This window comes from Salminus brasiliensis, chromosome 13, assembly GCF_030463535.1.
Source record: "Salminus brasiliensis chromosome 13, fSalBra1.hap2, whole genome shotgun sequence".
Lineage (NCBI taxonomy): Eukaryota > Metazoa > Chordata > Actinopteri > Characiformes > Bryconidae > Salminus > Salminus brasiliensis.
The window spans coordinates 20,117,152-20,129,867 of record NC_132890.1 but is presented as its reverse complement, the minus strand read 5'-3'; the positions used below and the strand labels follow the sequence as shown (position 1 = coordinate 20,129,867).

Here is a 12,716-nt window from a genome sequence, read left to right as displayed (position 1 = left end):
AAAAAAAAACAAAAAAAAAAAAACTTTCTACATCAATCAGTGCCTCCAAACTTGTACAGGTGAGCGACAGTTTGTACAACACACTGATGTTCCTGATACGAAGTTCTGATGGAGAAGGTTCTGGTGTTTCTGATTAAGGCTCTGATATTTCTGGTAAAGGTTCTGGTGTCTCTGGTTGTGATGGAATTTGATAAAAGGTTTTAAGCTGGTGGTGATGAAGGAACTGCAGGTTGTAGTTCTTCCCTTTACACTACAGCACCTCCCAAAAACCCTGTGTGCACATTTGCAGAACACACGCACACAAAATTCTGTACATAACCCCTCCTCCTTCAGCAGTAAGGGTGCGTGTGTGTCCTTTTCTCTCTCCAGCTTGAGGAACAGCAGCACACCCTGCCGCTCTGCCGCCTTAAAGAAAGAGCACTTATAAAACTGCAGATATGGCTTACTTAAAAAAAAAAAAACTGTCAGGAGTTTAATGTTCTGTATTTTTGTTCCTTGCAGAACGCTTCAGGCTGCAGCATAGAGGACTTCAGCGCCTCCTGCTGGTTCTGAGGGGTTTAACCTGTTACCATAGTGACACCTGCAACAGTGATAATTACAGTGACAGCAGAGCAGAGTGTAGTGTGACTGCAGGCAGGAGGACCAATCAGTGACCAAAGTGTGTGTGTGTGTGTGTGTGTGTGTGTGTGTGTTGCTGTCTGTTCGCCTGCAAACCCCCAAAACCAAAACAGGCTGATATTGCTGGTCCGAGTGCACGAGTGAGAGAGTGTGTGTTGCTTGCTGTCGGGGGTGTCCGGTTTGCTGGTCAGGGAGAGAGTGCGTGTGTGTTTGTGCAGGGGAGGATGTGTCCATCACTCTCGGACACTGGCGGAGTAGGAGAACTGGGGGAAGTGTGTGCGCGTGTCCGAATCGTCAGGGTCCAAACTGTCATCTGCAGAACAGAGGTGGGAAAAGTATGTTTTTTTTTGTTTGTTTTTTTTATCAGAATGCAGCATCAAGCACATCCAGATGCTTCTGAGATAACAGCACTGGGCTCATAATGCATCTTCTACAACCTTCTGTCACACTGAGGAGCTAAAATATTTGTATATTACAGAAATATTAAATCTAAACTTCTATAGACCTGAAACACACTCACACTGCTGTAACTATAAATCAGTGCCGGGCGATACTGATCTAATTTTATTTAATCTAATCCAATTAAAACAATGTTTTCTAAATATATCACACACTCAGAGCTTCTTAGGTTAATATTAATAAAGCAAATAACTTGGAAATAATAAAAGTTAGCAAATTGTTACTAATACATTTAATAAGGACGTGGGTTAAGTATCAGTATGTGATATCAGACCTGTGACACTAATACCCATGCACATCGCCCAGCACTAGTTTAAATACCCTCACTCTCACGGCTGGAGCACTCACACTGGTCGGGAGGTGTGACTGTGATGCTCTGCAGAGTGAACTCTTCATCAAAGTAACGCGTGTCAGTTTCTGAGGTCACTTGAGGCTTGAATGGTGGGATGAGCTGAAGAAAATAGAGAAAGAAGAATGAACATCTGCTCAGACCTCAGATCCAGACCAAACACTCTCCCAAACACTGAGTGTGTATGTGACGTACGACACCATTACCTATAAACACTCTTTCTGCACACTCTCACCTTCTTCTGCAGCACGTCCTGCCAGTTAATCAAAGAGAAAAACTTGTGGGCCATCACTTCTTTGGCATCATCAGAACTTCCTCCCAGCCTTAAACAACAAAACACCACTATTAATACAAAACTGTAACACCTACAGTCAAGTTCAGAGGGAATCATTTCAGGCTACAGACGGGTACAGACAGAACAGGGCCAGACAACAGTCAAGTTCATACAAAACTGTGCCAAGGCCACAGCCGGGTTCAGGCCCTGGAAGCCTCCTCACCTCTGTTTTGGGTCTTTCTTCAGCAGTCCGGCAAGCAGGGACTTGGCCTCGGGCGAGAGGTTTCGAGGGAAACGGATCTCCTCCATCAGGATCAGCTCAAACAGACGCTCGTGGTCCTGGTTGTAAAAAGGCAGCCGACCACACATCATCTCATACATCACCACACCCAGACCCCACCAGTCCACTGCACGGCCATAATCATTATCCTCCAGAACCTGAAAGAGAGGGAGAAGAACAAAACGATCCAGAACAAAAGTTGTAGAATGGCTCCTCCTCACTCACTGCCTATGGGTGACTAATGCAATAGGCCAGTTTGTAGTTGAGTGCAGAATTCTTGTCTGTGATGCAATGTCAACAGTGAATTATTTGCAGTTTGTCTGACTCTTCACCCTATTCAGCAGCAGTCGAAAGACTACACTCAAAACCAGGTCAGTAATAATGGAAAAATAATGAATATTTAGTTAAAGCAATTTCTATGGCACACATGAGCATAGTAGCAGTCCTCTCGTTTGCACTACCATCGTAACAGTAATTGTGTCTTAAGCTGTTTTTTTTTTTTTTTTTTTACACTGAACACGGTTTGCTCTGCACTCTCTGCTCATGTCCACACCAGCAAGCACTGTGAGAGGTGCTTTCAATAATGAGGCAGGATCTGCAAATGTGAACTGGCTAGTTGGAGACAGTATGTTAGCTTGCAAATTTATTTCAGAGGCTCTCTCTTCTTAGCTAGTCTCAACGCTGGTAATTACAAACCAGCTTGGGCCAACACCTGCTTTCACCCTAAACCTTTTATGATAGGTCACTAAAGGTTTTTAGACTGGTATGGCAAAGCTCATGTTCAGAAACAGCTATACCTAGCCTTTCTTCCATGTTGAAGGGAACTACCAGACACACTGCTTCTGAATTCTGCAGTGACAATCCACATCTGCGTCGCAAAATAAATGTTTGAAATAACAGCTGTGAATTTTCAGTGTAAAAGAAGCTTTACACAGGACTCTTCTTGTTATGTGTATTTAGTACAGTAGCATTGATTAAGGCTGTACAGTAATTAACTGAGCCTCAACATAATTTCAATGCATGACTGTGGTAAAATGATAATATGGGGCTGACTATTGGCAGTAATCTTCCATGATACAACTGTGCAACTACACAGATACTGAAGAGTGTCATATTCATCAAATCCAGCATACTGCAAGGCCATGGAACAACATTCAGGGTTTTATTAGAGGTACAAGCACCACTACCACCACAACCACCACATCATCATCTTCCTGGTCTAGGTCCATATCTCTGTGTAATGCCCTCCCTACACAAGCCTCAAGAAGAAAAAAAATTTGAAAAATATTTGCATACAAATCTCTGAATACCAACTCATCGCTGGATTGCACCCTACATTTCACAACTTTGGTGTCAAAGAAACCAAAAATCTAATCTTTAATAATTATACCAAATAATAATGGAGTTGCGAGTTCCTAGTTAGCACGAAAAACACACAAGATGACGTCACAAACTAATCGATTGCACCCCTAATCATACATGACACATTATATTTAACAGCACCAATATATTTAAACCAATATATTTAAAAGAGGCATTCTCTAGCCCATGCCTGGCATGGTGTCAATAGGTTCATGTGTATCTGCTCCTATTATATTGCCAATAAAACCACTGTTTCTGTTTAAATATTCATTTTGCTACATTTTATTGGGGCTGAACACAGCCCTGGTGTGTTGTGGCACTACAATGTTTGATATATTATAAAGGAATGACTGTAATTGTCTCCATATCATAAACCATGGAGCAGAAGGTGGTACGCAGCAAGACTTTTAAAGTTCGACTGCAAAAGATTTAGGAACATCTGGCCTGAGTGGTGAGAAGATCTATAAGTAGCGTCTTTCCATTAAAATTGCGGCTCCCAATTCAGATTCAAAGACAGCAGTATACTCATACCTCAGGGGCCAGGTACTCCGGGGTGCCACAGAACGTCTTCATCGTGGCTTCGTTGGTGATTCCCTCTTTACACAGGCCAAAATCTGTGATTTTAATATGGCCGTCTTTGTCCAGCATTAGATTTTCCAGCTGAGAAAATAAAAACAATACAAACACCATCAATTCAACTCAAAAGAGGACAGCTACAACAACTGAAACTGAAATTAAACAAACAAACAAAAATCACATCACAATTGTTCAGTTCTGAAATAATGACCCAAAATAATGAGATACAACAATAGGCTGAGTCTACCTTAAGGTCCCTGTACACAACATCTCGAGAGTGCAGGTACTCCAGCGCAGAAACAATCTCAGCTCCGTAAAACCGTGCTCTGTCCTCAGTGAAGACACGCTCTCGTGATAAGTGAAAGAACAGCTGAAGGCAAACAAAGAAAGGTTTATTCCAACCAATCTATGTCTTTAATCACACCTACTGTGTACTGAAGAAAGGCTAAGTAGAGAATACCTCGCCACCATTTGCGTACTCCATCACAAAGCACAGGCGGTCAGGTGTCTGGAAGGCGTACTTTAGTGTCTGCGTTCGGAGAGAAAGTCAAGTTTAAACTATGAACTTTAAGCTTTAAGAACCATAAGCTTTAACACAAATTAAACAGGAAATGAATACAGACTGGAGGATGAGAACCCACCGTGAGAAAGGGATGCCGCGTGTTCTGCAAAACTCTGCTTTCTGTCACTGTGTGTGCCACCTCGTCCTAAAAAAACACAGACACACACGGAGGTGGGTGACAAATCAAATCAATTAACATAACACCACAAGCTCAAAGCAAGGTCTTTGCAATAGGAGGCCTACTGTCTTAGATAAGTTCAGGTATAAGTTTAAGTATAAAAAGCAAAATGATAAAGATATAAAAAGGTGTCTCCTAAGACCATTCACTCAACTTTGTGCTCTTAGAAGAGGCTTTATCCTTTGAAAGTGTGCGCTATGGTGTATGGCCTGCTAGCTAACTTACCTAAGCAGAGATAGCTGGCTAGCAGTCCAAGCATGGCACAACTGGACTCACTCCGCCTTTCTGTTACTCCCAACGCCAGACGCTCAACTTCACTCTCTCAGACACAAGGCACATAAACTTGGAACCATCTTCACCTGCACTCCCCCCCGTGCGTGCTGCGCTAAACAGCTCTCATGCTAAATAGCTGGATGGTCCATGGCTCTCTTAAGATCCACATGTTTCTCAATCATGGTAACAGCTGTGTTTCTGAATAATTAGGATTCTGATTGGTGCAGACACATGTCTTAATCTATCCAGCGCTCAGTCCATTAGCATGTGTTCAGTTACCTTGGCGATGATCACCTCCTTGCGCAGGATCTTCATGGCGTAATGCATACCGGTGGCTTTTTCCCTCACCAGGATTACCTTCCCAAACGTGCCTTTTCCCAACAGCTTTAGGTAGTCAAAGTCGCTCATCGTCTGCAGACAAAAACACAAAAATACTGCAGAGTCAGACTCCATCACTTGGGTATGTGTGTACAGAGATGAGACTGGTGACGGTCCAAGTCCAGTATTTGTTAGCAACATTAGTTACATTTGTTAGCAACATTACATTTCATTGGCAGTTGAACAAGTAGGTAAACATAAAAGCCAGTTGACAGACCACAAAACAGTGTGTAGTGTGTTATTAATATTCAAAACTTTGAGCCTCAGAATCAGGACACTGACCACTTTGGTGCGTGATTTGGCAATTGCTGTCTCCATGCCTTCCAGGCTGTTGTCTCCAGGGGAACCGAAGTTGATGTCCATTGGCTCTTCATCTTCACGAGTCTTCAGGCCATTGGCCACTGCCTGAATTGCCCGGATCCACTCTTCTCTGCAGAGACAGAGCGAGAGAAAGCATCGATCAGAACACATCCCACACACATATTACTTTTAATAAAAAGGCCTTTGTTATAAAGAGAAAAGCAATATGTATGTATATATATATATATATTTATATAAAAGAAGCAAGGGAGTGAAGTGGATTTCTTTGCTTATTTATGCTGTATACATCAACCTCTGCTCTTTTAACGAGGTGCTCAAACTTTTGCATAAGACTGTACATCAGTCTTAAAAGGTACAGTAACAGAAACAGTACATATAATACTACAGGATAAAGAGAAGCAACTGCTTTTGGTAGTACAACTGTTTCAAGGATTTTGATATTGTTTTTAAGATTCACTGTCTCAATTGGTGTGCTTGGTTGATTTAATGGGGATGCTTAATGGGGAACCCCCAACTCCAAATATATTCCTCCTGCAATCTCTATGTGAATCGAATTGAACTCAGTTCTTCTTTCTGTTCCACTCAGCTTCACTCCTAACCTCCCCGCTTCACCTCTCAGCATTGCTGTCCACATGAAAGGTGCGCTCGATGACTGATGTCCACTGCAAGCAGCGAATGACGAAGGTGTTTGGCCGTGGCCTTTCAGTCTTCATCAGCTGACATTCTGAATGAGAGAAACATCAAAACACATCCATGGCTTGTTAAACACTTACATTAATACCTTAATACCACCCAAACACCATCCTAACAGTTTCCAAACCAGCTCAGATACAGCAGAGACGGACCTGCTACTGAGAAGTTGTTGAGCGGAGGCTGGCTGGGGTCAGACATTTCCGGCTTTTCCTTATAGCCAATAAATGAGCCATCGCTCTTCAGGATAAAATAACGAGGCCTCCACGTCTTAATATATTCACCTACAGACAGGCAGGAAACAGGGCAATGTTCAAAAAAGAGAAGTAAAAAAGAACAGGTATGATTTAAACATTCCTAATGGGTGCTGAACAATTCATAGTGGATCTTAGTCAACACGAACAACTGGTGGTTTGTTGAACAATTCATGGTTGATACGGAACGATTCATTGTGAGTGTCTCAGTGCTTACCTCTCTTTTGAAGCCAGCCCTCTCTCACCACGCTAACCTCGTTCATGCTGGGCTGTGTGTGTGTGTGTGTGTGCGCGTGTATGGGGTGTAGGGTGGGGTCAGGGAGGTGGGGTGGGGGAGCTGGGTCACAGGGTCAGCTGATCAATCGCAAACATGTAACTGCACAGCACCTGAAGTAAACATAGCGACAAACAAACAAACAAACAAGAACCAAGAATTAACACAGCAGAACAAAAACAACAAAATCTATATATATATATATATATATATATATATATATATATATATATATATATATATATATATATATATATATATATATAAAAAAAAATCAGCCATGTTAGTTTTGCGCAGGCCATAGTAATAAAGAATAGCAGTAACTTTTTATTGTATCTTTTTATTATCTTCTAGCCAACATCAGCTATGGTTAGCCTAACTACAGACACTTAAGGCTCATATTCACACTATCCACTTTTTCCAGTACCTTTGGCATGAGTTGGAGTGTCAGAACTACTCATCCAACATCAGTACCTGACCTCACTGATGCGGTCACTCCTGGGGCTGAATGCAATCAAATCCTCCTTACAGCAATGTTCCAACATCTAGTGTAAAGCCTAAGAGTAGATGAGTCCAAAGGAGAAAGACAAACATTGAGTCCATTTCAACAACTTAATGATTACTCTTTCCACTAAGCACCGGACCTTGCACCACTGTCCAAAAAGTCCCTCAATCTGGCAAATACTGTTCTACCTGTTCCAGAGCAGAACTCCCAATCCGTCTCAAAACCAGGACCAACACGTAGAGATCAGGGACAACACTGATTATCAGTAGACAAAGATCAACAACTGATATACTGGACTGATATTAACTAGCCTTAAAGCAGCAGAGAGAAGAATCAGTGCTGTTAATCTGGACACAGATTAACAGCACACAGAAAGAAATCCAGAGGGTCCAAGTACATTTAGATTTTCGTTTCAAAACTATAGAAAAATAGAAAAACGATCTGTTGATTTCTGTTCCAAATAAGAACACAGTTTTTGATTTCATGTAAAAACTAAAAAATTAGTAATATTTTATTTACAGTTTATTATTTATTTAAAAAATAACAGAATGCCAAACAATGATGAGAATGTCAAGCGAGTTGCTCTTGTGCCAGACATTGGACTTAAAGTTGTGCATCTTGTTTTGCGAACACTTTTTATTTATTGTAATCCGTATTTATCTTTCAGACCAACCGACATCTAAAATCCTGTGAGCTGCAATAACTATCACTCTAAACAGTTTTTTTAGTTTGGAAAATGAATCGTAGCTAATACTTTAGGTGATGTTCTGTTGTTTGCTGTGAAGGAATTAATAGTAATTTATAAACAGAAATGCTGTAAGGTTTGTAAGGCCTGGTCTGGACCCATCTGAGCAGTTTGGGGCTTGAGTAAAAGCCCAAGTTTGGAATCTTGGCTAGTGTTTAGGCATTTCTAATGAAACCCCACTTATGAGCATGTAGATGAGAATGACTCGAATCGAGCAACTGGGGTTGGATGGACAAAAAGCTAAAATTAAAAGATATTTTTTTTGTCATGGTGTTTAGCGAATAGTGAACAGGCTAACCACCACAGCACAAACAGTGCTCCAGCTAACTGAGGATCAAATTACATGTTTAGAAGTTGTCTTAAAGGTGTTTTTGAGTGTTTTGTGACACATCTTGCAGACTGGCTCATCCAGGTTTGCTTGCTTTCCTTTTTATTCGAACTCAACATCACTATAAACTACAGAAGGCCTGTTTTTCCCCCCACCTGTTTTCAGAGTGTGACATCACCAATCAGTGAGATCCTACAGCGCCACCGTTCTGTGGCCATCTTATATGCACACGAATGAATGAACAATTTTGGCCCTGTATGAGACACAGAACTGTGGTGATCTAGTATGGCACATAATGATCTTAACACTGCAGTAGGCATCACATAACCGTGCAACATTAACATCATCGATTACAGACATACATTAACTTGCAAAACATGTGTTCATGTGCTGCAAACATGGCCGCGGCCAGCAGAAACATTTCTCTGTTCGGAGATCAAGATGGGGCTAAAAGAACTCACCCACAGGCATCTAAAGCATGACAGTGTGGTGCTCTGTAAGCTTTGCAAAGTTGAGATGGCTTCTCACAGCAATACAATTGCTGTACCTGAGCACCTGTAATGCAGTCATCCCTGAGCACTCTGTTGTCAAAGACGGCAGCATAGCAACAGCGCAAATGCTGTGTCTTCATCGCCACATTTCTGCACCACTGCTGTTACAATAACTCACAATTGCACCAGCAATTACAGCCTCCTATTCCTACAGCCTGTAATCCTGGTAACTACTTTCCTTGCACTACATTGATGCAAAATGAATATTCCACTTCAGGTAAAGGGTTGCTCTGAGGTATTTTTATGTTACAGAATAATGCACTGAAGACCTAACATGGAATAACAGTCAATGTTACTCTTCCCTGAGTATACTGACTTAATATTAACACTACGTTTGAGGGCCCCAAGTGATCCAGCAGAATAGGGCTCTGTCATTAAGACCAGAGGATCACTGGTTCTAATCCCAGTCAGGCTGCTAGCCATCAGTAGGTGGGACACCCAGAGAGCGCAATTGACCTGGCTCTCTTCAGGGTGGGTAGATGGCACTTTCTCACCACATCACTCCAGTGCAATGCTGGAGCACCCATGCATCAGAGCCAGGAATGCAGAGCTTACCAGAGCGGGTTGCCTGGTGGCGTTACATCGGCAGCAGCTCTGAAGAAAAAGAAAAAAAAAAAGAAAAGAAAAAAAAGGACTGACTGGCTGCACACGTCGGAAAAAGCGTGTGTCATTCTTTGCATGTGGTAGGGGAGAATATGTATGGGTTGAGTGATTGAGGAGAAAATTGGTATTAAAATTTTTTTATTAATTTTTAAAAAAACACTGCTTTTTTTGACAAACTCGACACCTCCCCACCACCTCTCATCAATGGGTCGCAACCAACAGTTTGAAATGGCCTACATTGTTCAGTTAGCCATCCAATTTTCAGATTCACATTTCTGTCCAATTGCTGCATTATCCCACTTCACAGTAAATCAGTGACGCTCTTGCACAGTGAAGGTCCAAACCCACACACTGCTGCACGAACCACACTGCTGAATGACCTGCAGCCAAGCTTTACACATTGTTCAGGACAGAAGCGTGCAGTTTGAGACACAGTCGTAACTTCACAGGCTCGCCCAAACTCTGCCAAAGCTTTAAGGATTCTGTCGGCTGCAATATGATTGGCTATCCAAGTCTACCTGAACAAACATCGATGTGTCTAATGGGTTGTGATGGTGAAACAAGGCGTTCTGACACTCAGCGTATTTAACAGATCGAAAATTGATTCACGGATTCGACGCGCTCAAATCTACTGAAAGACTGAGTATGAGCTTTGCAAAAATGTTTTTACTGCTATATCTTATTTTAATTTAATCATTCTGATACAACAATTTCTTATTGTATCCTTACATTTTTTTTTCTACTTAATCCAAATGCATGTTCCTCCATCTACATTCAGAACAAATTCAACTCACAATCTTCAAACATTTCTACATTAAAAGACAACATATGTTGTTGCATTAAGTCCAAAACAAGCACCAACAAGCCTGAAATCCTGTTGGATCTGTTATGGCTGTTTATGTCCAGTTAATTGAGAAAGTGACCAACAAAGAATTTGCTTTCCAAAAACACACTTGTGATCTACTTATGATCGGGTGTTCAAAGTGATTTTTTTTTTATTTTGACATTCAAATATTTGTGTATTTTATTGTATAACACTGATATAATACAGATTATTTATTAATTAGATATAGCTTAGTTGATGATTTATTTTCGCTACCATTGTTCTTAAAACGGTATTCGTATGACTGTGACATCAGCGAACCCGTCTTAAACATAAACTAATCACAGACAGGCAGAGCAGCGATAAGCATTTCTATCGCTGGTAGTGATTCAAAGTATGCTATTCTGTGTGTATTGTGGATATCGTCAAAACCTATAACACTGACTTGAAGTGCAGCAAATGCTGAAGATTAATATTATATATATATATATATATATATATATATATATATATATATATATATATATATATATATATATATAAACCTATGTACCAAGTATGGGAAAGTATCTAAACAGCAGCGTTTGACACTGTCAGTGCATTTTCTCTGTCAAAAATCAATATTTATATAATTTTATTAAACAACATTAATATTACAATACATTACAGGTAGAGAACATGTCTGAAAGTGTCCAAGCAGCCTTTCTAATAATTAAACTTGGTTAGGATGGTCTTGGACTGATATGGAAATTGGCTGACGTTATTTTTTACGTAGACATCTGCAGATGGTGATGCACTGTAGAATTGTAAAACTGTAAACTATCAAAATATGGATTAAACACACTGAAAGATTACAGTATTAGTAAAAAAAAAAACTATGAAGATATTTCAGTCCAGCATCAGCTTGTCAGATCTCCAAAGCTGATATTTCACTAAGCTGCCACTGTTGAGGCCCTTAACTGTCTCACTGTGTGTGTGTTTGCGTGTTCACTGCATGGATGGGTTAAATTCCATCTGTGTCCAACACTTATGTGTTTGCTTTTGTCTCTTAAACAAAAAAAGTAACAGATATATTATCATAAATCACTTTAAGGAGCACCCTTAGAGTATGGGTATGAAGCCAGCAGATTGGACTATGGGGTTCTCTGAAGTGATGGAGCGCTACCCAAACCCAATCATCCAACATCAGAACCTGACCTCATTGATGCTCTTGCTGTCGGAGCTGAATGCAATTAAATCCTTGGGGGGGGTATAAGTTAATATTTTAGATTCCGGGAGATGTCTACAACAAGCTGGGGGGGGGGGCTTTAAAAGCCTTAAAGTAGGAGTTGATTCTGATAAAAAAGAGAAAGAACACAGTTTAAGTTCGCTAAAGTTTGCTTACAATTTCCCGACCTCTTGTCCGAATTCACCGTTCTACCTTAAATGGTGCAGCAATCACAGTAGTAACGCCTCAGGGACCAGAATGTTACTGCTGTACCACTTAAGGTGGAACGGAACTACTTGATCAAGAGGCCGGCGAATAGGAGCCCAACTCAAGCTTCCTGTACTTCAGCGATCTAAACAGCTAGAAACGACCGTTACCTCCACATTTACAACAGAACAAATAAAAATACAACAAATTAACCCGTTCACACTCGCGTCACGATCCACAGCAGGCCCCGCTAGCACGCTAAGCTAGCCTCAACTGCACCGCGCACACAGGCAGAACGCTAATGCTAAGGCTAAAGCTGCCTCTCGCCCGGCCCCCCGCTCAGAGCGTCGTTAGCTGGTGGCTGTTTACCGGGACCGAATCCACGCTGATTAAAAATCTTTCTGACGCAGTGATTAGACAACAATAATTATTAATATTACTAATAATTGCGCTGAAACCCTGCGCGCTGCTCCACTCACCGAGCGGCTCTTCACACGGCCACAAACAGGAAGTGACGTTCGCCCTGGCCCCGAACAAAAACAATAATAAAAACACGAAGTTAAAACTCGCTTATTTTTATTCAGAAAAAACGAATTAATTTCATGAATAAAAAACAACCGAAAGGTTTGATAGGAATTATCTTCTGCGATAGTTTGGGTTTAAGTTAGATAGTTGGATAATCTGAGAAATACAGTTTAAGACCAGCGTTTGATGGTCGCGGTCTTTTATGGTCAAGGTGGTTGAAAAGCTGGCGAACCAGCTGGTTAAAACGGTTGAGCGGCTTAGCTTTTGATCAGCATAGTGTACGTTTTCATTTGATTTTGATTGATTAGCTGGTCTGCCGCCATTCCTTATCGGTGAAGTTTGGCGTCACGCTGGTCATACTGGTCAACCAGCTT

The 12,716-nt window shown here is 41.2% G+C and overlaps 1 protein-coding gene across 3 annotated transcripts in view; it reads right to left on the bottom strand.

Annotated features, from left to right (window-relative positions):
• Nucleotides 1-12,318, bottom strand: part of akt2 (v-akt murine thymoma viral oncogene homolog 2) — a 13,194-nt gene extending 876 nt beyond the window's left edge. Inside the window, exons 1-15 of one of the 3 annotated variants that reach the window (XM_072694595.1) lie at nt 12,297-12,317; nt 7,276-7,405; nt 6,792-6,961; nt 6,476-6,604; nt 6,243-6,354; nt 5,592-5,739; nt 5,211-5,342; nt 4,560-4,625; nt 4,379-4,447; nt 4,166-4,288; nt 3,874-4,002; nt 1,924-2,138; nt 1,662-1,749; nt 1,426-1,528; nt 1-931 (exon numbers count right to left, since the gene is read on the bottom strand). The exon at nt 1-931 is cut by the window's left edge and continues 876 nt beyond it. In XM_072694595.1, the coding sequence (XP_072550696.1) occupies nt 852-931; nt 1,426-1,528; nt 1,662-1,749; nt 1,924-2,138; nt 3,874-4,002; nt 4,166-4,288; nt 4,379-4,447; nt 4,560-4,625; nt 5,211-5,342; nt 5,592-5,739; nt 6,243-6,354; nt 6,476-6,604; nt 6,792-6,837 (1,440 nt within the window). In that variant the 5' untranslated portion in view covers nt 6,838-6,961; nt 7,276-7,405; nt 12,297-12,317 and the 3' untranslated portion in view covers nt 1-851. Of the gene's footprint in view, nt 932-1,425; nt 1,529-1,661; nt 1,750-1,923; nt 2,139-3,873; nt 4,003-4,165; nt 4,289-4,378; nt 4,448-4,559; nt 4,626-5,210; nt 5,343-5,591; nt 5,740-6,242; nt 6,355-6,475; nt 6,605-6,791; nt 6,962-7,275; nt 8,094-12,296 lie in introns of those variants that run through there. The other 2 variants (XM_072694596.1, XM_072694594.1) reach the window with 2 other exon arrangements.
• Nucleotides 12,319-12,716: the final 398 nt, after the last annotated feature.